At 41.9% G+C, this 27,874-nt stretch overlaps 2 protein-coding genes across 6 annotated transcripts in view; both read right to left on the reverse strand.

Moving 5' to 3' along the window:
* Positions 1 to 131: 131 nt before the first annotated feature.
* galnt6 (UDP-N-acetyl-alpha-D-galactosamine:polypeptide N-acetylgalactosaminyltransferase 6 (GalNAc-T6)) lies at positions 132 to 20,553 on the reverse strand. 3 transcript variants are annotated; one of them, XM_014135783.2, is made up of 12 exons: positions 20,273 to 20,553; positions 15,786 to 16,020; positions 13,964 to 14,247; positions 13,207 to 13,379; positions 9,795 to 9,944; positions 8,384 to 8,618; positions 7,975 to 8,092; positions 7,158 to 7,358; positions 4,448 to 4,579; positions 3,900 to 4,001; positions 3,325 to 3,483; positions 132 to 986 (listed from the first exon to the last, which is right to left on the reverse strand). In XM_014135783.2, the coding sequence occupies exons 2-12, from the start codon at positions 15,990 to 15,992 to the stop codon at positions 873 to 875; spliced, it is 1,875 nt and encodes a 624-aa protein (XP_013991258.1). In that variant the 5' UTR covers positions 15,993 to 16,020; positions 20,273 to 20,553; the 3' UTR covers positions 132 to 872. The 3 variants fall into 3 exon arrangements, with proteins under 3 accessions (XP_013991258.1, XP_013991261.1, XP_013991260.1); XM_014135786.2 differs by having other exon boundaries at positions 20,455 to 20,474; XM_014135785.2 differs by lacking the exon at positions 20,273 to 20,553 and adding an exon at positions 17,125 to 17,293.
* A 4,364-nt stretch (positions 20,554 to 24,917) lies between these two features.
* The window catches only part of LOC106567013 (adenylate cyclase type 6), an 80,785-nt gene continuing 77,828 nt past the window's right edge, over positions 24,918 to 27,874 (reverse strand). For all 3 annotated transcript variants that reach the window (XM_014135781.2, XM_014135780.2, XM_014135782.2), the window contains exon 23: positions 24,918 to 27,676. In XM_014135781.2, coding sequence (XP_013991256.2) covers positions 27,539 to 27,676 — 138 coding nt within the window. In that variant the 3' untranslated portion in view covers positions 24,918 to 27,538. The remainder of the gene's footprint in view (positions 27,677 to 27,874) is intronic.

Consider the following 27,874-nt stretch of genomic DNA (forward strand, 5'->3'; position numbering starts at 1 on the left):
GTAAGTAGTGAGTACATACATTTTTCTACTGCTCCCCCGTGGGAATAAAACCCACAACCCTGGTGTTGCAAGAGCCATGCTCTACCAACTGAGACACATGGGACCAGTCATTTCACTCGTATGACAAATAATCCAACTGTATACAGATAAAACTTTATTTAAAAAAATTGACACCTTTCCCTTTGGCAGACATATGCATTGTCACAGAAACAACATTCACTATATCTACATTCATTACCTGACAAGATAAGTTAAGACAAGCAAAACTGATAAAAAAAAGAGAGAACACACTTCTGGGTTGTGGTCCTAGTGGTCTGGAAGAGACCTCCCGCCTGCCACTCCAGGGTCGTGTCCAGTAGGGCACACAGTGGCAAAACGTTTTGCAACAGGAAACTAAGATATGTGTTCTTACTGGGTAAGTTTGGGTAGTAGGCCTAAGTTCTCCCCGTTTCACTCCATTCCAAAACATTTTCTCCCTACTGAACACGACCCAGGCTGCAGAGTCCACTGTCCACACACTCCACGAGAAGAAACCTTCATTCATGAGTCTCTATTATCATAAATATATAGTTAAAAGGGGTTATCCTGAGATCCTTCACTTAGGTGTGCACTGCCATAGCACGGTCAGCACTCTATATTCAACCTGTCCACTCCACTTCGGTCATCAATGGTCTCCAGTGCAGTATGACTCATGTCCTGTCAGGTTCAGCTAGTACTGGTGCTCGTACTGCCTGCTTGACCCAGAGTTTATAGGTAGATTGGTAGGGTCTATACGTTTGTTAATAGCATCTATGGGTGGGTGGGCTGGCGGGGGGGTCAACGTCTAGTGAAAGCTTCATTTCTGCTTAAGGTCAGGGGTCGAAGGTTAGGAGTCAACTGAATGCCCAGTGCTGGTTGAGGTCAGCTGCTTTACAGTCGTCCATCACTATCTGGCCCCCTTTCAGGAGTAAGCACTTTCTACTTAGTGGGTTCTTGAGGAGATTCTCCTAGAGAGGGCAGAGGGTTAAAAGTACAGAGTAAGACCATGTACTGCAGTGGGATAACACTGGGTCAGCTATGGACAGATTAGATCTAGAGTAATAACTTCTCTTGTGCGTTGTGAAAGATCGTTAACAGATAGTTACCTAAACAGATTAAATGTACTTCATTGCGTTTATTTCATCAGTCACACATGCTTTACAAAAGCACTCTTCAAGAATGAGGAGTCTAAAATATTTCTCCCACTAAAATATTTCTCTAAAATATTTCTCCCAGCAGATCTAGAAATGTGTGTGCGTGTGTGATATACAGTGCCTTCGGAAAGTATTCCCTTCACTTTTTCCACATTTTGTTACGTTACAGCCTTATTCTAAAATGGATTAAATTGAAAGAAAAAAAATCCTAATCTACACACAATGCCCATTAATGACAAAGCGAAAACAGGTTTTCTAGAAATAAAATACCTTATTTACATAAGTATTCAGACCATTTGCTATGAAACTCGAAATTGAGCTCAGGTGAATCCTGTTTCCATTGGTCATCCTTCAAAATTCAAAAGGCACTCGCACATCTGAGCAATCCTTTTTGCAGGTGCATGGTAACAGTTCAACAAGAGGAATGAAAAAGGAAACCGCACACTGCTCTTGATAGTATCACTGATCTTTAATAAGCTTACGATTGGCCTCACGGTTTCCGTCAGAGCTTTTGTTAGTTAAAAAAAAATGTGCACCCTTATGTAGACCTAGCCCCACCCACATCCGTTCCACGCATCGAAAGGGGTTGGAGGCGAAGAAAAAACAAATAAGTGCTACCAAATATAACGATATGCTTTTCATAAATATTTGAGTCAAGTGTATAAATAAGATGTATTAAACACGTCTATAAAACCACAATGAGGACATAGCAAGTTTTCATTCATCATTGGGTACATTGTATGAAAAACATCAGAGTAATCTTAAATAGGAACACAATTCATGTTCATATTCACAACATAACATACATAGGCATTTCATCATTAAGTCCATTAGGAAATAATGTCTGGAGGGTGAAAATCCCAAAACATTCTCTTTTACGCAGAGTATTATTAATATCACCTCCCCTGTCTGATATCTTAACTTTCTCTATGCCACAAAATCTAAAAGGTAGAAATGTCATGCTTTAGGTCATTAAAATGTACTGCAACTGGATAATCCCACCTTCCAGACATTATTTCCTAAAGGACTTAATGATGATATCTGCAGCATTGAAGGTCCCCAAGAACACAGTGGCCTCCATCATTCTTAAATGGAGGAGGTTTGGAACCACCAAGACTCTTCCTAGACCTGGTTGCCCTGCCAAACTGAGCGATCGGAGGAGAAGGGCCTTGGTCAGGGAGGTGACCAAGAACCCGATGGTCACTCTGACAGAGATCCAGAGTTCCTCTGTGGAGATAGGAGAACCATCCTTTATGGTAGAGTGGCCAGACGAAGCCACTCCTCAGTAATAGGCACATGACAGCACGCTTGGAGTTTGCCAAAAGGCACCTAAAGACTCTCAGACCATGAGAAACAAGATTCTCTGGTCTGATGAAACCAAAATTAAACTCTTTGGCCTGAATGCCAAGCGTCACATCTTGAGGAAACCTGGCACCATCCCTACAGTGAAGCATGGTGGTGGCAGCATCATGCTGAGAGGATGTTTTTCAGCAGCAGGGTCTGGGAGACAAGTCAGGATCGAGGGAAAGATGAACGGAGCAAAGTACAGAGAGATCCTTGATGAAAACCTGCTCCAGAGTGCTTAGGACCTCAGATCGGGGCAAAGGTTCCTTCCAACAGGACAACAACCCTAAGCACACAGCAGGAGTTGCTTCGGGACAAGTCTCTGAATGTCCTTGAGTGGCCCAGCCAGAGCCCGGACTTGAACCCGATCGAACATCTCTGTAGAGACCTGAAAATAGCTGTGCAGCAACGCTCCCCATCCAAACTGACAGAGCTTGAGAGGATCTTCAGAGAAGAATGGGAGAAATTTCCCGAATTCAGGTGTGCCATGCTTGTCGTGTCATACCCAAGAAGACTCAAGGCTGTAATCACTGCCAAAGGTACTTCAACAAAGTACTGAATAAAGGGTCTGAATAATTATGTAAATGTGATTTTAATTTTAATACATTTGCAAAAAATACTAAAAACCAGTTTTTGCTTTGTCATTATGGGTATTGTGTGTAGATTGATGAGGGAAAAAAAACAATTTAATCAATTTTAGAATAAGGCTGTAATGTAACAAAATGTGGAAAAAGTGAAGGGGTCTGAATACTTTCTGAATGCACTGTATATGCTTGCGTGCATGCTTGTCCAGGTGACGCTTCCTTACCTCTGTAAAGATCCACTCCTGTTGTGGGGCCACGCTAGTCCCTAATCCCTTTAGTGTACAAAGCTCAATCTTAACCTGGTCTGGCTGGGGGTTGGCCTGTAGACACAGCTGCTTCCCTATGTTGTGACGCAGTTCCTTATGAGACGTGTACTCAAAGTACTGGGGAAACAGCAAGAGAGATAAGCATATGTAGTCAAACATCACTTTCATATGGTGCTGGGGACTTATTATTGGAGATCGTCTGGGTTCACTTGAAAAATAGATGTCAATCTCAATGTGATTTAAATAAAAGTTAAACAGAAACTTTGCCTACAAACCTGAATATGAAATTCCAATAATTGACTGCACATACTGTTGTTGAATGCATATCAATATCAGAATATCCCTCCACACAACCATAGAGTGCAGAGGAGGCTGGTGAGAGGAGCTATAGGAGGACAGCCCATTGTAAGTCAAACATGTGTTTTCCATAAGTTTGATACTGTTCCATTTATTCCATGCCATTACAAATGAGACAGTCCTCCTACATATCCTCCCACCAGCCTCCTCTGACAGCGTGAGTGAATGTACAGTACCTGGTTACCCCCCATATTGTGGCACGTGTACATGATCAGTGGCTTCCCTCCTTCATTTTTCTCTCCCACATCCAGACAGCTCTGAGCACCAGAGTTCTTAATCTGCGCGCACACACACACACACACTTAACAATGAACACTTATGCATCGCCATCACGTACAGTACTTTCCTAGTCATACTATCAACAAACTATCTGTCGATAAGCAACTGCTCGCTAAGGTTACGGTTAGGTTTTAGAATAACGGGTTAGGGTCAGGGTTAAGGTTAAATTTAGGGTTAGTAGATATTTATTTGAAATGTTACTTCTAGAGCATCTATAGATGGACTATCCAAATAAAAAGTGTTACCTCAAATACTTTTAGCGTTTGTTTTGGACTGCCTGGCTAAACCCTGCATTTAGTGAGCAGGATTTGCACTTTTGAGACATTTCTATTATTTTCATGGCAACAGGCAAGCTCAATCATGCACAGCTAAAGAATTCCAAGACTTAAAATAGTATTTGAAACCAGGTCTGATAGTTTGTACACCTGAATGGAACAAAACATACCGCTCCGAACTTGGTAGGGGTGAGGTCTGGCACGAACACCTCGGGGTAAATAGTATTCAGATACCAGGTGAAGTTCTTACACTGTAGCCTCTCCCTCAGATTCACACGCTCCGAGATGTCACCAAATCCTTTCTGCAACACACACAGAGTAGTGGAAAGTAGTGGAAAGGAGTGAAACAGGAACAAGTGACTTGCTCAATCCTGTGCACTGATAGTTAACGTTAAAGTAACTGTCCAGTGAATATCTGACTTTTCTCTAACTCATACCCAAATAATGTTGTTGACTCGTCCAATACTCGTATTTGTGGCCAAAGCATACAGTTGAGAAATGTATATATAAAAGAAATTATAATAAAAATAAAAAAATACACTTTAAAAACCCCGACATCAAATTTGTATCTCAAACAGACCATTTAAAAAATGCTTGCTATTTCCTCAGAGTATGATGTCATAACCTTGAGGAGGATGAGCTGGCCAATCAGCAGTCTACTTGCATGAATATTTAATGACCGGTATACACCCACACCATTCTGTTGTTGGGGTACGTCCACACTATTCCAACACAGAAAAGCTGCTTTTCAACATACTTAATTACCATTTATTGGAAGGAAAACTATTATTTCACTCATATTATAAGTAATTAAAAGTCATATTTCATAGAAATCTGGAAAGACTGGACAGTTACTTTAACCCCATATAAAGGTAGTCATCTCAAATCAAAAAGTATTGGTAGTATACATAGATTTGCAGATGTTATCACAGGTGCAGCGAAATGCCTGTGTTTCTAGCTCCAACAGTGCAATAATGTCTAGAAAAAAAGAAGAAAAAAAACAATGCCACAGATGTCTGAAGTTTTGAGGGCGTGTGCAATTGGCATGCTGACTGCAGGAATGTCCACCAGAGCTGTTGCCAGAGCATTGAATGTTAATTGCTCTACCATAAGCCACCTCCAATGTTGTTTTAGAGAATTTGGCAGTATGTCCAACTGGTCTCACAACCGCAGACCACATGCATGGGGTCGTGTGGGCGAGCGGTTTTCTGATGAAGAAGTGGTGAACAGAGTGCCCCATGGTGGCGGGGGGGTTATGGTATGGGCAGGCATAAGCTACGGACAATGAACACAATTGCATTTTATTCATGGTAATTTGAAAACACAGAGATCCTGATGCCCATTATGAGGCCCATTTTTTTTTAAAGATCTCTGTGACCAACAGATGCATATCTGTATTCCCAGTCATGTGAAATCCATAAAAATCCATGACTGATTTCCTTATATGAACTGTAACTCAGTAAAATCTTAGAAATTGTTGCAGGTTGTGTTTATATTTTTGTTCAGTATCCATGTAATGGATATACATATAATGGTGTGTAAAGACATTATGGACAGTATATGAATAGAAAAAGGTGTGCACAACAGTAGTTATATAGAATGAGCCATGACAAGAATACAGTATATACATACAAAGTGGGCAAAACGTTATTTAAACATTATTAAAAGTGACCAGCGTTCAATGACTATGTACATAGGGCAGCAGTCTCTAAGGTGCAGGGTAGAGTACCAGGTGGTAGCCGGCTAGAACAGTGACTAAGGCTAGTGGTGACTGTTTAACAGTTTGATGACCTGGAGATAGAAGCTGTTTCTTAGTCTCTTGGCCCCAGCTTTGATGCAGCTGTACTGTCTCCGGCCTTCTAAATGGTGGTGGGGTGAACAGGCCTTGATGATCTTCTTGTCCTTCCTGTGACACCGGGTGCTGTAGATGTCTAGTGATGCGTTAGGCTGACCATACCACCCTCTGGAGAGCCCTACGTTTGCGGATGGTGCAATGGCTGTTCCAGGCGGTGATACAGCCCAACAGGATGCTCTCAATGGTGCATCTGTAGAAGTTTGTGAGGGTCTTAGTGGCCAAGCCAAATTTCTTCAGCCTCCTGAGGTTGAAGAGGTGCTGTTGCTCCTTCTTCACCATGCTGTCTGTGTGAAGGGACCATTTCAGGTTGTCAGTGATGTGCCCGCCGAGGAACTTCAAGCTTTTGATCGTCTCCACTGCGACCCCGTCGATGTGGATGGGGGCGAGCTCTCTCTGCAGTCACCTGTAGTCCACAATCAGCGTTTTGTAAAGGGAGAGGTTATTTTCCTGGTGCCACTCCGTCAGGGCTATCACTTCCTCCCTGTAGGCGGTCTCATCATTGTTGGTAATCAGGCCTACCACTGTTGTTGTCAGTAAACTTCATGATTGAGTTGGAGACATGCATGGCAACGGAGGGGGCTGAGCACGCACCCAAGTGGGGGCCCTGTGTTAGGGATCAGCGTGGCACAAGTGTTGTTGCCTACAGTATATAGACACTCATAAGAACATATTTATTGTAGTTTAGCCTATTCCAGATAAATAATATTTTATAATAAACAGATTGCAGTATGCGCAGGCCGACACATTTTGCACAGTAGTGTGTTGTCTAACAGTTAGCCTTCATTCAGCTTTTCCTTCTGTGTCGAATGAATGTGAGATTACCAAATCTGGCAACACAAGATTATCTAAAATTATTATGGAACTTGGAGTGAACGAAAACATGCCATGGGCTTAACCCTCTTCTCTCACCACTTGTGACATTTTAGCAGCGTTCTGGTTGCGTTGGTTGTAGATGTTTAATGCACAGCGCTATATCTAACAGTACAGTATATGAAACATTGAGTTGATTGAGAACATAAGCCTACCTCCTTGGCCATCTTGGCAGCGTTACTGTTGCGTCGGTAGTAGATGTGTTTGTAGTCATCCATCCAGACCTCTGCGAGTCGTACCTGGTTCCTTGTGATGACCTCAGTACCTTTAGGGAAGGTGTGGGGTGACTTGGTACGGAACACGTGACCCACCACGGAACACGGAATGATCTCCAGCTGGCCGCCACACTGCCACACCTGGGAGAAAGTTTATTGACGTTAGCTGGCTAACTTAGTGACCTGCTTTGTCAATGGAGGCACAAGGACACCGATTATTCACTGTTGAATTGTATTGATGACATTCTGTGAACACTGTGCGATTCTGTAGCAGCTGACAATGTTAGACAAAGTTGCTTTGACTTCCTACAAGCCTTTTGGGCTGGTGTTTACAGAACATTTGGTGCTGTCTGATTAGGGCCTGTCTCCAAGAGGCCAGATTGACATTTGCTCCGCTTCTGTGCTGGTTGGGGTCTCCTTGTTGCAACTTGTAAAAACCAGATACATTTTTGATTAACTACAGCTGTGCTTGTTTTTGTTCACCTGGAAATTCCTACTACAGATACACATGCTCACAAAAACAGGTTAACAGGATTCCTAAGATCTTTTCTGAGATGCTTTGTGGATATAGGCCCAGAGCCGGTCACATGACACCATTCAACCAATTGAATTTAGGTAATAATCAACTGAATGTCTTTGAAAGAAACCCTAATCAGCAAACTCTCTATATATGGCTCTGTTTTAGACTAGCTTTAGTATTTGATAGATATTCCTTTATAATAACATTGTTAGAGGAAAGGGAAGAGGGGAAACTAACCCTAAAGGACATCTCCACATTCTCACCCCCCCAGATCTCCATCTTGTCATCGTACGTCCCGATGTGTTCAAAGTACTTCTTGGAGATGGAGAAGAGACCACCGGCAAACGTTGGAGTTCTGAATGAACAGACATGCAGAGGTGAGTAACTGATACTAGATACTAGTCCAATGCAACATTATGGAATATACATAGTTTGATTGCCGACTAGTGATCTGATACATATTTCAAGTGCAGAAATATAACAAATGCTGAATTGTAAGATGAAAAAAAATCGGAATATATTGCAAACAACTTCAGCAAGCACAGCACTATATTCACTACACATACTCTAACCGACGGACCTCTCCACTTGCTGTCGGAAGGCAATGTACTTTATGAAACATGTTAGGTGGGTCCTTAGCCCTTACTTGACAGGGTAGGTCTCGTCTTTGCGTCTGTTCCTCTCATGCTCGGGGATGCCTTCCCAGCCAAAGCTGAGGCTCCAGTCAAAGTTCCCTCTGTTGCGGGCCTTAGCGGTGGCTACAGGCTTGTTGAAGGTAAAGTCATTCAGGTTGATGGTAGTGATCTCTGGGCTGACCACGGCTGTTGGCTCCTCTACGATACGAGCCAGCAGGGGCTCCAGCCAGCCATGGAAACACTCACCTGGGGACGGGAGAGGAGGGTAGAGTTCAGCAGGTGTAAAGAGTTCTCAAAGTACAAGAAGTCGGTAGGTTGGCAGTTGGCAAACATTGTGAAGTATTTAAGATTGAGATTCAATGAATGGAGCTTAGTTGGCAAACATTGCGGAGTTCAGTTGGCAAACATTTGTGGAGCTGACACCACTCCCAATTCTACACAACAGAAAATCCTGTCTATTCTACACAATACTTTTCTATGTGAACATTGTGTAACGCTGCATCCTCCTGGCCTCAACAGACCCCCAGGATGAGTCCTGAAAATTCTGTCAATGATATGTAATCTGTGTTCACAATTGCCTGACAACATCACATTATGCAAACGCCCTTGTCGGGATGACCCTGGGGGTTCACAGTATTTGTGTATGTTTTTGTATACGTTTTATACATCACTGCAAAGCCTTTATCTCCAGTACATTAGTATCTATTGCCTTTCATCTGTATGTGTAGCCCTTCGTCACACCACTACTTTTCATATCTCTAAGCATACGTGAGTGGAATGTGGTCATACATCTAGTTCTAGCAGGGAAACCTGAAGAGCAGGTTTCAACTGTTCACTATTTTAAAAAAGCACCGCAGGTAGTAAATCTGTTCTAAACATTTATACAAACAAAGTTGTAACACAATGGTTGTAAACGGATTGATCACTTGGGAACCATTTTACCCACTCCACCTATCCTTCCTTGTGGGCTAGCAAAAAGGGATGAGGGGGTCAATAAGGAGCTAGTTGTGTTGCTCTGGCCTTGTGAGCTAGCTAGTCACAGTGCATCAATCCATCTCCTATCTTATTGTTTGTGCTTTTGAACAGAACGTACAGTAAAGGTACAGTAGGAGGTGGAGAAGGTTGAGTCAAAGGGCAGAGGACTGTATTCAAATCTATATAGACTCTGGCATACATCTGTGCCATAGGCCACCATACATATATTCCTAGCTGGCTAGCTAGTCACATTGTGCATCCAGAAAGTTAGGTGTCTCTCCCTGTGCCCCCGAGTATTAATGAATGAATCCATCCATCCCTTGTGGGCTAGTTACTCAAAGTGTGCATTCAGGAAGGTGAATATATTTCTCTGTGTCCCCCAGGCCCCTAGGAGCTTGGCTGTTATCAGGCACTCATTTATTCATCCATCGTGGGCTAGCTACTCACAGTGAGCATCCAGGAAGGTGAGTATCTCTCCCAGGGCTCCCCGGGCCCCCAGGAGCCTGGCAGTGATCAGGCCCTTCCTCTCCTGCTGTCTCACCACCTTCACTATCTTTAGCTGCTTCACATACTCATCCAGCCGAGTCCCCAGGTGTTCTGGTAGAAAGGAGAAAAAACATACCTGTTATGACATTCTTTTATTTTCTTAAGCTGAGCTGGAGCGTCGGAGGGAATCACATAAAGGGATAGTTCACCTAAATTACATTGGTTTCCTAACCCTATAAGCAGTCTATGGACAAGGTATGGTCCTTGCTTTTGGTTTTGTTTACCTGGCCACTCTTTCAAATCAAAATGTTTGAATTTGTGGCACAATCCAATGCAAGTCAATCAATGGTAGCATTTTTGTTCTTCATGTACAAACCTATAAGTAACTTAATTCAGTTATACAGTCCATTTTCTTAAACCTAAGGATGATTTGGACATTAAGAGAGGAAATGCTAATATGGGTACCATTGACTTGCATTGGATTGTGTCACAAATTCTAAACAACATTTGAAACAGTGGTCAGGTAAACCACAACAAAGCATTGATTACAGTCATACCTTGTCCATAGACTGATTACAGGGTAATGAAACCAATATGTCATTTTGTAATTTGGGTGAACTATGTAAAAACTAGACATCAATTAAACACAAACACGAAACTTCATGTTTAGTTAGGAATTTGGCTGGCTCTTCAGGTAATACAACATTATTTTCATCAGGTGAGGGTGGAGCGGTTAATGACAGGAGGTGAAAACCAGCATCGCTAGGTAACTGACTAACAGAAAGCAGGGGTGTGTTCAGTGACATGTACATAGAAATAGAACTAACACAATTCCCAATACTGCCAGACAGTCATATCTGTTCTACATAATGCATTGCTTTCTAAACGTGATGGGACAGGACGGTAACTATAGTATTCTCTCTGGTATGCAATCTGGTTTCCGCTCAGGTTATGGATGTGTCACTGCAAAAATGATGTCACCATTGCCCTTGATTCTAAGCAATGTTGTGCTGCTATGTTTATTGACTTGGCCAAAGCTTTTGATACGGTAGACCATTTTATTCTTGTGGGCCGGCTAAGGAGTATTGGTGTCTCTGAGGGGTCTTTGGCCTGGTTTGCTAACTACCTCTCTCAAAGAGTGCTGTGTATAAAGTCAAACAATCTGCCATCTCTGCCACTGCCTGTCACCAAGGGAGTACCCCAAGGCTCAATCCTAGGCCCCACGGTCTCCTCAATTTACATCAACAACATAGCTTAGGCAGTAGGAAGCTCTCATCCATTTATATGCAGATGATACAGTCTTATACTCAGCTGGCCCCTCCCCGGATTTTGTGTTAACTGCTCTACAATAAAGCTTTCTTAGTGTCCAACAAGCTTTCTCTACCCTTAACCTTGTTCTGAACACCTCTAAAACAAAGGTCACATAATTTATAGATCGGCAGGTAAGGAACATTCTGTTAAAGGTCCCCAAAGCACACACATCCCTGGGTCGCTCGTCTTTTCAGTTCGCTGCAGCTAGCGACTGGAACAACCTGCAACAGACACTCAAACTAGACAGTTTTATCTCAATATCTTCATTCAAAGACTCAATCATGGACACTAACTGACAGTTGTGGCTGCTTTGCGTGATGTATTGTTGTCTCTACCTTCTTGCCCTTTGTGCTGTTTTCTCTGCCCAATAATGTTTATAACATGTTTTGTGCTGTTACCATGTTGTTATGTTGTGTCGCTACCATGCTGTGTTGCCATGTGTTGCTGCCTTGCTATGTTGTTATCTGTAGTGTTGTGTTGTCTCTCTTGTTCTGATGTGTGTTTTGTCCTATATTTATATATTTTTTATTTTTAAATTTTTAATCCCAGCCCCCGTCCCCACAGAAGGCCTTTTGCCTTTTGGTAGGCCATCATTATAAATAAGAATTTGTTCTTAACTGACTTACCTAATTAAATAAATGTTAAACACAAACCCCAAAATACAAAAAACCCACATCCAGTTATATTTAGAACAGACAAGACCGTAGAACCGTAGAACCGTAGAGGTGTGAAATCGTGTCACAAGTTTCAGTTTAGTATTAATAACACGCACTGTATGCAATGCACTGGCCACAACAGACATCACACTTCTTCCACAGCATATTTTCTTAAACCATGTGATAATGCAGCTAGCTAGTATACAGGCGATTGTTAAAACACAGCGAGAGATTAAACCAAACTATATGGCCAGGAGGTTCCAAGGTCCAGAAGTAGATATTGAACTAGGTGTCAAAGCACATCCTCTTTTAGTTTTGATTAGCGAAGCTAGGCCAATGCAATTTCCTGTTTATAAGAACAGTACCCTTAGTTTCAGAATGACTGACGAAAGGTTTTGCTGTTGGTGTGCCCTAATGTACACTCCCCTTTGTTTTCCCTTAGCCCATGTTTAGTATCAGGCTCCATTACCTAGACTGCTTGCGTCACTGCCTGGTATGGCAACTGCTAGGCATCTGACCGTAAGGCGCCTCAGAAGGTAGTGTCTACGGCCCAGTACATCACTGGGGCCAAGCTTCCTGCCATCCAGGACCTATATAATAGGCGGAGTCAGAGGAAAGCCCATAGAATTGTCAGAGACTCCAGTCACCCAAGTCATAGACTGTTTTCTCTGCTACCGCACGGCAAGCGGTACCGGAGCGCCAAGTGTAGCACCAAAAGGCTCCTTAACAGCTTCTACCCCCTAACCATAAGACTGCTGAACAGACTACCCCCCTCCATTTGTTTTGTACACCGCTGCTACTCGCTGTTTATTATCTATGCATAGTCACTTCACCCCTACCTACATGTACAAATTACCTCAACTAACCTGTACCTCCGCACACTGACTAGGTACCGGTACCCCCTGTATATAGCCTCGTTATTGTTATTTTATTGTGTTACTTTTTATAATTTTTTACTTTAGTTTATTTGGTAAATATTTTAACTCTTCTTGAACTGCACTGTTGGTTAAGGGCTTGTAAGTAAGCATTTCACAGTAAGGTCTGCACCTGTTGTATTCGGCGCATGTTTACCTCCCTAATCTTACTACATTTGCACACACTAGAAAGATTTTCCTATTGTGTTATTGACTGTACGTTTATTTATCCCATGTGTAACTCTGTGTTGTTTGTGTCGCACTGCTTTGCTTTATCTTGGCCAGGTCTGGCCCAACTGGCCTACCTGGTTAAATAAAGATGAAATAAAAAAATAAAAATGTGTCAAATAAAGTTTGATTCGACTTTATTTAGAGTCATCATGCCCACGGTACCCATAGAAATAGAATCCCCATTCAAGTCAATGATGCCACAATGGGTAGACTGGCGGCCATTTTGAGTGAACCCATAGGATTTATTTTCTCTGTGCCCACCTGCGGTGCTGGCGTCGTCCACCATGATTATCTCAGTGAGCAGGGCAGCAGGGGAGGTGTGGAGGACACTGTAGACGGTACGCAGCAGGGTGGACCAGGCCTCGTTGTGGAACACTATGATTACACTGGTGGTGGGGAGAGGAGGGCAGCGACGGAACTTACGCTCCACACACCTGGGAAGCAAAGGAAGAGCAAGACACTGTTCGTCATAAAAAGGAAAAACTGTCAATATTATCTGCCCTGTGTTTGAGTTCACATGGGGGGTGTTTGTGTCTACGTAGATGCCCTACCCTTACAATATATTAAGAGCATCCCTTAGCAAATATTCGTACATAAACCAAACTGATTGTGCTTTTCATGGCTATCAAGGTTCTGAAATGTTGATTAAATAAAGAAAAAGAAACATCTGCTGTAATACAGTAGCAAACAATAGAGAATCTTGCTATTGAAAATGCATCTTTGAACAAGACTAGGAAACCGCCCCCAAGAATAATACGCTACCCACCCTTCAACACTCCTTTCATCACCATGGTTACAGTTAAGACTGAAGTTTTAGGGTGCATCCCAATAATATTTTGTTTCTCCTAAAAATGTGCACTTATTCATTACTTCCCACAGATCTAAAAGCATTAGATTGGTATAGGCATGGGCCAGTGGTAGTTTCCACTATGTTCATTATACCAGTAATTTCCTTTCAAAAACAGTGAACTAGTGCACATTTTGGGATGATGGAGAGATAATTGGGACATAGTCTTACTCTGGTGGCCGGGTGTCGTCTCCTAGGCTACGGCTGAGGGAGATCCTGTCGGAGGAGAACTGGTTGAAACAGTTAACGGTCATCCCCTTTTCCTTCTCTTTCTCCTCCTCTGGTGTCATGTTGTTTTTCTCGTAGCCCCTCCCGTCGGCCCCAGGCCCCTGGGGGTCCTGTGGGGGCCTCTCCAGGGCCGGCTTCAGCTCTGCCTGACTGTAGTGACCTGGAGGACAGTGGTGGTCTGGGGTGGCCTGCTGCTCCTCTATCGAAGGGGGCTGGGGAGCTCCGATCTGGAACGCCAGGTAATTGTTTCTTTATTTTATCATTTTATTTAGATTTCTTGTATACTTAACAAAAATATAAACGGAACATGTAAAGTGTTGGTGCCATGTTTCATGAGCTGAAATAAAAGATCCCAGAAATGTTCCATACTCACAAAAAGCTTATTTCTCTCAAATTTGATCTACACATTTGTTTACAACCCTGTTAATGAGCATTTCTCCTTTGCCAAGATAATCCATCCACCTGACAGGTGTGGCATATCAAGAAGCTGATTAAACAGCATGATCATTAGACAGGTGCACCTTGTGCTGGGGACAATAGAAAAAAGTGCAAAATGCCACAGATGTCTCAAGTTGAGGGAGTGTGCAATTTGCATGCTGACTGCAGGAATGTCCACCAGAGCCGTTGGCAGAACATTTCAATGTTAATTTATCTACCATAAGCTGCCTCCAACATCATTTTACAGAATTTGGCAGTACATCCAACCGGCCTCACAAGCGCAGACCATGTGCAACCAAGCCAGTCCACACTCGGCTTCTTCACCTGTGAGACCGTCTGAGACCATCCACCCGGACAGCTCATGAAACTGTGGGTTTGAACAACCAAAGAATTTCTGCACAAATTGTCAGAAACTGTCTCAGGGAAGCTCATCCTCATGCTTGTCGTCCTCACCAGGGTCTTGACCTGACTGAAGTTCGGCATTGTAACCGACTTCAGTGGGCAAATCCTCACCTTCGATGGCCACTGGCACGCCGGAGAAGTGTGCTCTTCACGGATGAATCCCGGTTTCAACTGTACTGGGCAGATGGCAGACAGCGTGTATGGCGTTGTGTGGGCGAGCGGTTTGCTGATGTCAACGTTGTGAACAGAGTGCCCCATGGTGGCGGTGGGGTTATGTTATGGGCAGGCATAAGCTACGGACAACGAGCACAATGGCATTTTATTGATGAAAATTTGAATGAGATCCTGAGGCCCATTGTCTTGCCATTCATCTGCCGCAATCACCTCATGTATCAGCATGATAATGCACAGCCCCGTGTGGCAAGGATCTGTTCACAATTCCTGGAAGCTGAAAATGTCCAGTTCTTCCATGGCCTACATACTCAGACATGTCACTCATTGAGCATGTTTGGGATGCTCTGGGTCGACGTGTATAACAGCTTGTTCCAGTTCCCGACAATATCCACCAACTTTGCGAAGCCATTGAAGAGTGAGATGAGGCAAATTGTGGTTACACACCAGATACTGACTGGTTTTCTGATCCACCCCCCTTACTTATTCTTTTTTTAAGGTATCTGAGACCAACAGATGCATATCTGTATTCCCAGTCATGTGAGATCCATAGATCAAGGCATATGAATTTATTTCAATTCACTGATTTCCTTATATGAACTGTAACTCAGTAAAATCTTTGAAAATGTTTAATTTATTTTCTTGATCAGTGTATAATTATATCACAAACAAAAACAATAAAGGCTGTTCATTAAACCCCTCCCCCCTACCTCCTATTCTACCCCACCCACCAAAAGGACCCATACAGGGGTACCTGGAAGCCTAGGTTGTTGACTGCTCCTCGAACCATCACCAGCACCCGATCCTTGCGTTCCACCAGATCCTGGAACCAGGGATCCTGGGCAGAGTTGGAGCCGGAGCCCACATCCTTCTGTAGGACCACCAGCACCACCATGAACAGAGTTCCCCCAGCCAGGGCCAGCTTCAGGGGGGACAGGCGCCGACGCAGGAACAGACGCATGGTGGGTCACAATTGAAAATGGCCACCGCTGAGAGAGAGAGAGAGAGAGAGCAAGAGAAAAGAGTTCAGTGTTTCCTCTATATTACATTTGTGCAGCTGCACAACTCTCTATTTATTTATTTTTTTATTTCACCTTTATTTAACCAGGTAGGCAAGTTGAGAACAATTTCTCATTTACAATTGCAACCTGGCCAAGATAAAGCAAAGCAGTTCGACAACATACAAAAACACAGAGTTACACATGGAGTAAAACAACATACAATCAATGGTACAGTAGAAAAAAATAAGACTATATACAATGTGAGCAAGTGATGTGAGATAAGTGAGGTAAAGCCAAAAAAACCCCCAAAAAAGTCCATGGTGGCAGAGTAAATACAGTATAGCAAGTAAAACACTGGAATGGTAGATTTGTTTTTTGAAGAAAGTTCAAAGTTAAAATAGAAATAATATGGTGCAAAGGAGCAAAATAAATAAAATAAATAAATACAGTGGGGAAGACTTCCAGGATTACATGCTAGCTAGCTAGTTACCTTGGAGGATTTTTTTGTACATATCTTCCTCAGATTCTTATCAGGTACTATAGTCCGAGAAAACTCCTAAAATGATTTTAAAGCTAGGGTAAAAACAATGGTGGAAAATGATTTAGGGGATATCAATGTTTTGACCCTTGTTGAAACACTCCTCCCAAAACCAATTAGCCTTTTCAATGTGTAAACTGATATTTTTAAACTGCGGTGCTCTGTGTTTTATGTTGTAAATGTTTGAAACTGTATGCTGTTTTTTTTTGGTTAGGTCTCTCTTGCAAAATAGGTTTTGAGACTATCCTGGTGAAATAAAACGTCATCCTGGAAGTGTAGTCTACCCTATTACTAGATATATGTAATAATTGTTAGTTAAGATACAGTGACGTAATGCTAGCTAAATAACTTTTGGGTTTAATATAGAATTGGCCGGTGATGTCATTTAGATTAAGTGATCCTAGGGGAAACACTGGAGTTATAAATTAACTGGAGGCATTACATAGTAATAGCAGTGAAGAGCTGGAGTATTTGAAACTATAATTTTCTTAAATAGACACTGGAATCAAACCCTTTTCAGAATAGAACAAAACAAACAGACTCAAATACTTTACCTGATGCAAAGGTGAATCTATGGCGACTAAGGAGACAGTTTAAAATGCAGTTCTACCCAAAACCAGATGACTATAATAACTATATGCCAAATGTCAAAAGATGTGATCCAGTCAGCTCTTCTAAACCAGCATGTACTGTTCCTGTGTACCTAGCCACTCCCATAACACTTCTCTGCTGTCATAGCTACTTTCCCTCCGTCTCCCTTCCGCTCTCCTGAGTAGAGGTGGAGCCTCAGAGGAATAGCCTCACACACACACACACACACACACACACACACACACACACACACACACACACACACACACACACACACACACACACACACACACACACACACACAGGGAGCAGAGTGAAAGAACAAACAGAACACACCTCTCGGTAAACAACTTGGAATATTGCACCTGTATTCACCTTCTCTTGCCAAGAACACACCTGTCATATACCCACCTGTTCCACTCCTTCCCGGATGCACATGTCAACAGGTTGGCCTTCCCCTGTTGGCTGACTTAGCAGCACCAACATTCACATGAATGAATGCCACCTTACATAGACACAAACACCAGTAGAATGAGTATGACTGGACTGATGACAAACACACCGGACATATTTCGCTCCACAACTAGCCTGAGTCCCAGATCTGTCACCCACTCATCAGCGTACGTTGAAGTAAAATGTATCAAAACATTTCGCAACGGAAAACGAAAACAAGCGTTTCTCATTTCTTAAGTTCAGGTGGTCGCTCCCCGTGTCAGCCCTTTCACGTCCAGTTAGTTCTTTGTGAATACAACCCAGTTTGTGCTGTCACGTGAACTCCATTAAGGTCATTCAATGGAGCTGGACACACGTCACAAAACAGATCTGGGACTCAGGCTATTTAACAATGTCCTGCTTTATTAAGAGGGGTATCAAATCACAATAAATGATACCCTTAGGTGAACACTGCTTAGGGCCTCAAACTCTTAGTTTGTCATCATTAATTTAAGCCAGTCCTCTCAAGGAAATCCTACCTCCTTCATAATTGATCAAAGACACTCTCATGCTTCCAGAGCCCAACAATGGGCACACAGTGCACTCTCCTTGACTCAAATGTCATCTTAAGTTGACAACCTGTTAGGCTTGTACCTATACTGGTTACAGACATTGGTAATGTGAAGAAAGGAAGAGTGGGAGGTGAGAGGCTTGCTGCCTCAACTCTTTCTAGTTCTCCCATATGATATGGAAAATGTTTTCAGAAGAACTTTGAATTAAACGCCTGCCCTTTAATTAAAAATGTCATTAATGTGTAATAATGCCAAAAACAAATACAAAGTCCAATGCAGCCCTTTTTGTCTCAATATAAAATAATTTCTGGGTAACAACTAAGTATCTTAATGCGATTGTTTTCAATTAAAATGGTCAAAAAGAAACTTAATAGCTTCTTAGCAAAGAGCAATTTCTGAAAGCAAGAATTTTACTAGGACTGCCTGGGAGTGGTCTGAGCAGGTAGGGGAAAACTGAAAACGAGCTATTATTTACAGAAAGGTTTGGAAGTCTATTTCTTATTGGTCTATTAACTAATTTACCAGGCAGGCCAAAACTCCATCCCACCAAAACAGGCTGAAGTTTCAGGCGGTCTTTTCAAACAGCTCTTACACTAATTTGGGCATTATCATGTTTCACAATATTATTCTAACCTCACTTTTTATTTATTTATACAACACAGGAAAATAACATTTGACTGCACTGGGCCTTTAATATTTTGTTGCAAAGTTTATGGACAAACATTTCTATTAGCAAATAATGGATGGAATTTGTAACATAACAATACTCCACTTCAAAGTATTCATTTTATGGCTATCAGTGAATGCAATGCCAAATATAAATTACACTATGCAGTGAGAATAGTTTACCAGGTGGAGTTTCTCACTCATTTCACGATTAATGAAGGACTATAAGTAATCATGGTAGCATCCACATTCATGTAGAAGTGTTAAGAAACATTCTATTCTTATTTACATTTTGTTTTTTTTAAGTGACTCAAATGACAAACCTCACTTTTTTCTATTGGGCACAAAATAATCTGAAACAATCAAAAGAAACAGCAAATGCAGCTAACACATTTCTAGAGTCACAAGCTTGATGTAGGCATTGCGTGCTATGAATATTGGACCAAATACTTAACTTTCTACTACTTTAATACACATACAGTATAATTGAATTTGTCCCAATACTTTTGGTCCCCTAAAATGGGGGGGGGGCAGTGTACAAAAAGTGATGCACTTTCTAAGCGGATGAAAATACCCTCAAATTAAAGCTGACAGTCTGCACTTTAACCTCATAGTCATTCTATCATTTCAAATCCAAAAGTGCTGTCCCAATACTTTTGGAGCTCACTGTATAAGGTCCTTGAACCTTAAAGAGTAATGGTAGGACATTATGTATGAGTACAATCTTGGGCTAGACAGAAACTACAGAGTGATCCGAAGTGAACATCAAAACCGCATCAATGTAACACTACTATACTAAATAGGATTTTGAAAGTAACTACCGATTAATGGAAGGCAACGTATGCCATGAACTGAACTCCAATGAATTCAATTGGAAAACGTTGTAGTTTTTAAAACGGTCCGTGCCAAATCGTCCTTTGGCATTGAAGATGAAATGTAAAATGGTTAAGATTAGGGTATGGGTTAGGGTAGGGACGTCCCAAGGACGCGCATTCCTTGAAACTACTGGCCGTTTTTAAAAAGTTGCCTCATCAACTAAGAAGATTTCTTTCAGCTCGAGCGTGTAACGTGATGCAATTTAAACAGGAAATTGTTTGTGACAAAAAATATCAGGAAGTATGAGAGTGTGGCCGATTATAAATGACTAGAGTTAGTAAATATTTAAAAAAGTGTTAAAATAAATATGTCCCTTTGATTTACAAAATGACTAATGTATGACAGATAGGCTAAAATAGAATCATAACATGTCACGATCTTTATCGTGTATCTCAATGTACTTATCTTGATAACCAGTGCCTCAGGAAATTACAGATAGTTATAGGAAAATGTAAAGGCATCATTGTTGCAATATAAATTCACCCTATCTAGTGCAACAATAAATAACACAATTCCTGATAAGATACAAGAGGCGCAATGATGCGTTGTCTCCCGAATTTCTTACCTGGGAACCTGTTAACAAATTTGAAGACTGCCTTGCTGTGTCTTTGCGACGCTCTTTATTTAGTAACGCGAAGGCGATAGATGGACGTAAATATTCACTTCAAAAGCCTTTTACGCAGCGCAAAAAGGATACACTAAGACCACCAATGATGTATATATATATATATATATACACATACACACCATAGAGCGCCACCATCGCGGCTTCCCCTTTGAACGTAACAGGTGACATTGCTTGAAAGTATTAACTGTAGTCTCCAGGGTCCTAAAGGGAACTGTGTTCTGTCCGACCATTTCAAACAAACATCCCACTGGGCACAGTTATAACTTCAACGTCTGTTCCACGTTGGTTCAACATAATTTCATTGAAATAACGTGGAAACAACGTTGGTTCAACCAGTGGGATGGGCTACTCGTTTTTTGCCACCAAGAATATAATATAACATTTGGAGCATAGATTCATTTAAATCCACATCAAAATCACTCTGATTTTCAAGACAATTTCATTTGCTTTTGTCAATGGGAAAAATAATTCACATTGTTTAATTAATGCTCAGCACAGAGTACTGTAGCCTAAGTTAACACAACCATTACCTCAACAGAGTTACATTATTCATGTCAAGAAAGTAAATACCATCTCCACAACCGCTGTCTTGAAACCGTAGAGGGATTTATTCAGTGTGGCAACCTATTCCCTACATGGTGCAATACTTTTGACCAGGGTTCACAGGGTCAAAAGAAGTGTCCATATAGGGAACAGGGTACCATTTGGGATGCAACCTCAGACATTGAGAAGATACTCTCAAAAAGAGACATGCTGGGCTCCATCTATCAGATATTGTCAGAAATCTACATTTTGTTTAGAGGCTATTGATTTTCAAGTTGCTTCTGGAAATATGACATCCCAGGAACAACACAACACCAAAACCATGGCCATGTCTCAAATAGCACCCGATTCAATATGAAGTGTGCAGCTTTTGACCAGAGCCCAATGGACACTGGTCAAAAGTAGTGCACTATACAGGGAATAGGGTACCATTTCGGACGCACCTAATGTGATATTTAATGTCTAAAATTCAATTGTTAAACAAATTGCTTATGTGGTCTGTCCAAATTCTAAATAAATAAAAATGTAAACCATTTTTTCTTTGAAAAAAAAACGAGACAAAAGTGAAAGTGTGGTCTTTCACTTCCCTCCAGTGGTGCTAGCTAGGTACTTCTGTATGGTGTGTCGAGAACAGAGAAATTGATAGAGATCATTAATTGGAAGTAACTCGTTTTTGCTTGGAAATTACCATTGAGGACTTGCATACTTTTAAATTAGTCAACAGGGTTGGACTTCCTATGGGTTAAGGAAGGATCCAGGTCATCAGGAGGGATCAGCCGATGAATTATACTCGTGCACAAACATTCCATAACATACAGTGCATTTGGAAAGTATTCAGACCTCTTGACTTTTTCCACATTTTTTATGTTACAGGCTTATTCTAAAATTGATTAAATAGTTTGTTTTCCCCCTCATCAATCTACACACAGTACCCCATTATGACAAAGCACAAATAGGTTTTTTGACATTTTTGCTAAAAAAAAAAAAAACGTTTTTTAAAAGACGGAAATATCACATTTACATAAGTATTCAGACCCTTTACTCAGTACTTTCTTGAAGCACCTTTGGCAGTGATTACAGCCTTGAGTGTTCTTGAGTGTGACACTACAAGCTTGGCACACCTGTATTTGAGGAGTTTCTCCCATTCTTCCCTGCAGATCCTCTCAAGGTCTGTCAGGTTGGATGGGGAGAGTTGCTGCACAGCTATTTTCAGGTCTCTCCAGTCGGGTTCAAGTCCGGGCTCTGGCTGGGCCACTCAAGGAAATTCATAGACTTGTCCCGAAGCCACTCCTGCGTTGTCTTGGCTGTGTGCTTAGCGTTGTTGTGCTGTCGGAAGGTTAACCTTCTCCCCAGTCTGAGGTCCTGAGCACTCTGGAGCAGGTTTTCATCAAGGATCTCTCTGTACTTTGCTCGTTCATCTTTCCCTCGATCCTGATGAGTTTCCCTGTCCCTGCCTCTGAAAAACATCCCCACAGTATGATGCTGCCACCACCATGCTTCACCATAGGGATGGTGCCAGGTTTCCTCAAGACGTGACGCTTGGCATCAAGGCCAAAGAGTTCAATCTTGGTTTCATCAGACCATAGAATCTTGTTTCTCATGGTCATAGAGTTCTTTAGGTGCCTTTTGGCAAACTCCAAGCGGGCTGTCGTGCCTTTTACAGAGGAGTGGCTTCCGTCTGGCCACTCTACCATAGAGGCCTGATTGGTGGAGAGCTGCAGAGATGGTTGTCCTTCTGGAAGGCTGTCCCATCTCAACAGAGGAACTCTGGAGCTCTGTCAGATTGACTATCGGGTTCTTGGTCATCTCCCTGACCAAGGCCCTTCTCCCCCGATCGCTCAGTTTGGCCGGGTGGCTAGCTCTAGGAAGAGTTTTGGTGGTTCCAACCTTCTTCCACTTAAGAATGATGGAGGCCACTGTGTTCTTGGGGACCTTCAATGCTGCAGATATTTTTTGATACCCTTCCCCAGATCTGTGCCTCAACACAATACTGTCTCGGAGTTCTGCGGACAATTCCTTCGACCTCATGGATTGGTTTTTGTTCTGACATGCACTGTCAACTGTGGGACCTTATATAGACAGGTGTGTGCCTTTCCAAATCATGTCCAATCAATTGAATTTACCACAGGTGGACTCCAATCAAGTAGTAGAAATATCTCAAGGATGATCAATGGAAACACGAAGAACCTGAGCTCAATTTCAAGTCTCATAGCAAAGGGTCTGAATACTTACGTAAATAAGGTATCTGTTTTTTGTAATTTTTAATACATTTGCAAACATTTCTAAAAACCTGTTTTCGCTTTGTCATTATGGGGTATTGTGTGTAGATTGAGGAGGTTTCTTTCCCCTTTTAGAATAAGGCTGTAACGTAACAAAATATGAAAAAAGTAAAGGGGTCTGAATAATTCAAACACACTCCCGGTGGTAGTATACACCCTTTCCGTTTGTTAACCAACTCATTGAAGTAGTAGAAACAGTGACTTTCAACATACAGCACCATCATAGGATGCCACCTTTCCAACAAGTCAGTTCGTCAAATTTCTGCCCTGCTAGAGCTGCCCCGGACAACTGTAAGTGCTGTTATTGTGAAATGTAAACGTCTAGGAGCAAAAACGCTCAGCTGCAAAGTGATAGACCACACAAGCTCACAGAACGGGACCGCCGAGTGCTGAAGTGTTTAAAAATAGTCTGTCCTCGGTTGCAACACTCACTACCGAGTCCCAAACTGCCTCTGGAAGCAACGTCAGCACAAGAACTGTTCGTCAGGAGCTTCATGAAATGGGTTTCCATGGCCGAGCAGCTGCACACAAGCCTAAGATCACAATGCGCAATGCCAAGCGTCGGCTGGAGTGGTGTATAGCTCACCGCCATTGGACTCTAGAGCAGTGGAAACGCGTTCTCTGGAATGACGAATCACGCTTCACCATCTGGCAGTCCGATAGACTAATCTGGGTTTGGCGGATGCCAGGAGAACGCTTTGTGCCCAAATGCATATTGCCAATTGTACATTTTGGTGGAGGAGGAATAATGGTCTGAGGTGGTCTTCATAGTTCGGGTTAGGCCCCTTAGTTCCAGGGAAGGGAAATCTTAACGCTACGAACGTTCCAACATCTAGTGGAAAGCCTTCCCAGAAGAGTGGAGGCTGTTATAGCAGCAAAGGGGGACCAACTCTATATTAATGCCCATAATTTTGAAATTAGATATCCAACAAGCACATACTTTTGGCCATGTAGTGTACCTAGGTCTACACTATGCCTTTAGGCCTACTCACATCTAGTCTCCAGGGTTGGGGTCAATTCCATTTAAATTCCACTGAATTTAGAAAGTAAACCTTAATTATAATTCCACATTTTCCTCATTGAAAAGCATTGAAGATAATTGGAATTGGATTTTCAGTATACTTCCTGAATTGACTGGAATTGAAATGGAATTGACTCCCAACCCTACTAGCCCTTATCCACCATCCTGACCACTGTGCTCTCGTTTAGTTTCACTTAAGGGACAAGTTCACTTTCTTTTGACCAAATCTGTATTTTGGATGTATATGAAATGTTAAAGGGAAAGAAAAGGGAAATGGGGATACCTAGTCAGTTGTGCAACTGAATGCATTCAACTGAAATGTGTCTTCCGCATTTAACCCAACCCCTCTGAATCAGAGAGGTGCGGGGGGCTGCCATAAATGACATCGAAGTGTCCAGACACTTTATTTTTTTGCAATTTTCACTTGGTTTTAAGAAACTTAGCCCACCAGCGATAGACTTCCCCATGCTTCTATAACATACCATTTACATCTAAAACACAGATTTGGTAAAAAAAAAAAAAAATGTTAAAAAGGGAACTTGTCATTTAATCCATATAGCGAAACAGAATGTTAGCTCATGGGATCAGGATCGTGGAACGAGGCTAACTCCATCCTAAAACCCATCTATATACATAGATATTCTTGTTACTTGCAGTTATTATTACTGTATAGTTACATAGGTATAGGGGTGATTTAAGGCATGGTACCCATTATTATGAACATGACATTACCAATAACTTATCCAACGTATTATTTTAATAAAATGTGCATTGCAATAAAACAGCAGAAAAACACACAGGCCTAGATTGCACATTGATTAGGGGAAGACACTGAATAGTAACATAATAATAAATAAATGATCATCAATAACACAAAACAGTAATGTATTGATTTCGTTTTAAGGGGAAATCAAACCATTTAATTTCTTCAATTCTGCTATATTGTTATTTTTGGAATGGAAAAACAAACAAACAGTATTTTGTTGGCCTTTCAACTCAAATACAGTAAGAAACTAATGGGAAAAGGATGGGGGGGAAAAAAGAAAAAAGTGGGAACAAAACAACTTCAATCCGAGATCCATTCCTTCCTACACACAGGTTGCTCAGGATCAGCAGGCTCGTGTTCATTAGGCTTGTGTTCACAGTAGGAATCCGTTTTGCCACGAAAAACCTAAACAAGCCATTTCGCATTTGACAAGTTCAGGTACTGTAGCACCTCCCTGTTTCACTTATTTTCTTCCGTTCCTAATGAACATGACATAGGTCGAGGAAGAAGATAGATAGACAGAGGCCACAAGTCACCACGGTAGAGCCTACATACTGTAACCTACTCCCTTGTACAGTACAGTGAGCCTCAGTATTGGCGGGATAAGTGGGATCAAGGGAATTAACCTTCATTTCTATTCAATAGCAATAGTACTTCCCATAATACAGAAGTAGCTCTTTCCACGTCCCTGTCCTGCCCTGGGAGCATGTATTGGCACCATTAAAACTAGTTTTCTGGGAATTTCTTTCAATACAAGCCAGATGATGTTTGTACCACAAAAATAGTAAGTAGTAGTAGTTTCACCATAGACATACAGTATATTTTTGTACATTCATAAGATGAGTTTCAACTACTCCTTTGGGGGGGTAAAGAGCTTCTATGTACTAAATACCAATACTATCTGATGGTGTCAAATACTATAGAGTACAGATACTACCATTATATGTACCTCTTATTTCAAGTTAACAGCTAGTGTTCATGCCAGGTAACTTTTGTGTATTCTCCTGTACATGTAACATTGCACTGTAGGCTATAGGCCCAGCGTGTGTAGATAACCACCTCCTTTAAACACAATCCAAAATCAATTTGTGGGCTTTTAGACATTAAGGGTTGGAATGGAATTGTGATCATAATCACAGACAAAATAAACGGCATGAAGTAAAGGTGATATAAACAAAATCAACAAACATCAATCAGGAATGAACACACAACTCCAAAGCATAAGATATAAAAATGACACGCATAAGCCTTGCAGCATCAATTTGGCACATGTGCGGTCCAAAATGGCACCCTATTCCCCATGTAGCGCACTACACAGGGAATAGGGTGTCATTTTGGACGCACCCCCACTTGTCATACAGAATCCTTAAAAACCTCACAGTGAAAAATTATGCCCCTTTAAAGATAAAGAACAGCATACACTTAGCCTCACACGCACACACTTATTTCATATAAAACATCTCACAGCAATGAAAACACTCATTCCGGTACCGTGGTAGCAATGCAGTTGTTTGTTTGTCCGTCACTAAAGTTTCTGTTTTGGCTTGTACCCCAAAAATACATCTAGAGAGGGAATGTCATTGATGATACATAGAAAAATGAAACCACAACCTTATGTGGGTTAGAATTAGCCTGCACACAATAGAGGCCCTGAAAGGAACACCGAAATCCAATCCAAGGCTGCTCTGCGTGTGTGTGTGGTCTCTCTTCGTTCACAGTGCACAATCAAAGACACGATTTCTCAGCTCTCCTTTTCATATTTGCAAGCACATCAAAGTCAAAAACAATAATGTGTTCGCCACTATCAAAGACAATGACGTTGTTTTCCGTGGCCCTTGTTGTCAAAAGTGACAAGAAAGAAAAAGCTGAAAAAACAACAGGTTTGCAGTTGTTCAATCCGCTGTCATGTCAGTTGTTCCTTCTGCAGTCATTTCAAACAGAAATTGGTTGATGCGTGTAGCGTCAGTCCCTCATAATTAAACATTTGTTCTTTGGTCATTGTCATCCTTCTCATCCTCTTATCCTTGAATATTTCATATAATACATATGTAGTTTTTGTTACAAGGTCGTCATGACAACAAAAAAATCCATCCATTTCAGTGAAAAATAAATAATAGCGCCGGATGTGAAGTATTTGCTGTGTAGCTCACAACAAAACAAATATAGCCTTTTGTTCAGTAATTTCCTTCTAAGGCAATAGGTCTTCACTATAATTCGTTCATTATATCTTTCAAGTAGCTTCGTGTCAAAAGCCTTGAAGTGAGAACAAAATTCCTGGTTTGCGTCCCATATGGCACCGTATTCCCTATACAGTGCACTAATTTTAACCAGGGCCCTGGGCTTATACAGGAAGCCATTTGAGACCCAAACCTAAAGTAGTGTGCATAAGAATACATGATTGCACACACACACACACACACACACACACACACACACACACATTTCCTTCAGGGCTTTGAACTGTTTCTTTTTTTCTCATCTCTCTCCCTCCTCTCGCTCTCTTTTATCACACACTCACTCCCCCCTCTCCCGCTCTCTCTCCCTCTCTCTCCTCTTCATGTATTAGCAGCCAGCGGTAGTCCCGTGACCGTCTGTTAACTGCCCTGGGTACCATTGGGACCGCTGGTCAGGAAGTAGGTGGTCATCTCTCCTTTTCCCTTCACCTTGACCAGGCCTCTGTGGTCGAGCTGGTAACCTTTGTTTACCAGGACATGGTACAGGTCTGTGGTCACCTGGGAAAAGACAACACAAGGACACGTAAGTGTGTGTGCGCGCGTGTCATTCGACACAGAGACACTCCACCTCGTCTCCACAGACAATGTCAGCCACAGCTACACAGCAGCTATCCTAGAGTTTTCTGTTCTATCTAGGATGACCAAGGCGCTACACGGTGGAAGGAAAAGTATATGATGACAATTGTAGCGAAGGTT

Source organism: Salmo salar, chromosome ssa13 (assembly GCF_905237065.1).
Source record: "Salmo salar chromosome ssa13, Ssal_v3.1, whole genome shotgun sequence".
NCBI classification, from domain to species: domain Eukaryota; kingdom Metazoa; phylum Chordata; class Actinopteri; order Salmoniformes; family Salmonidae; genus Salmo; species Salmo salar.

Coding starts and splice junctions, on each gene's coding strand:
- galnt6 (XM_014135783.2), bottom strand. CDS start 15,992: ATGCGTCTGTTCCTGCGTCGGCGCCTGTCCCCCCTGAAGCTGGCCCTG. Junction 8,093..8,383: donor GACGAGACCTACCCTGTCAA/GTAAGGGCTAAG, acceptor CTGTTCATTCAG/AACTCCAACGTTTGCCGGTG. Junction 3,484..3,899: donor ACAATATGGGGGGTAACCAG/GTACTGTACATT, acceptor CTGTTTCCCCAG/TACTTTGAGTACACGTCTCA.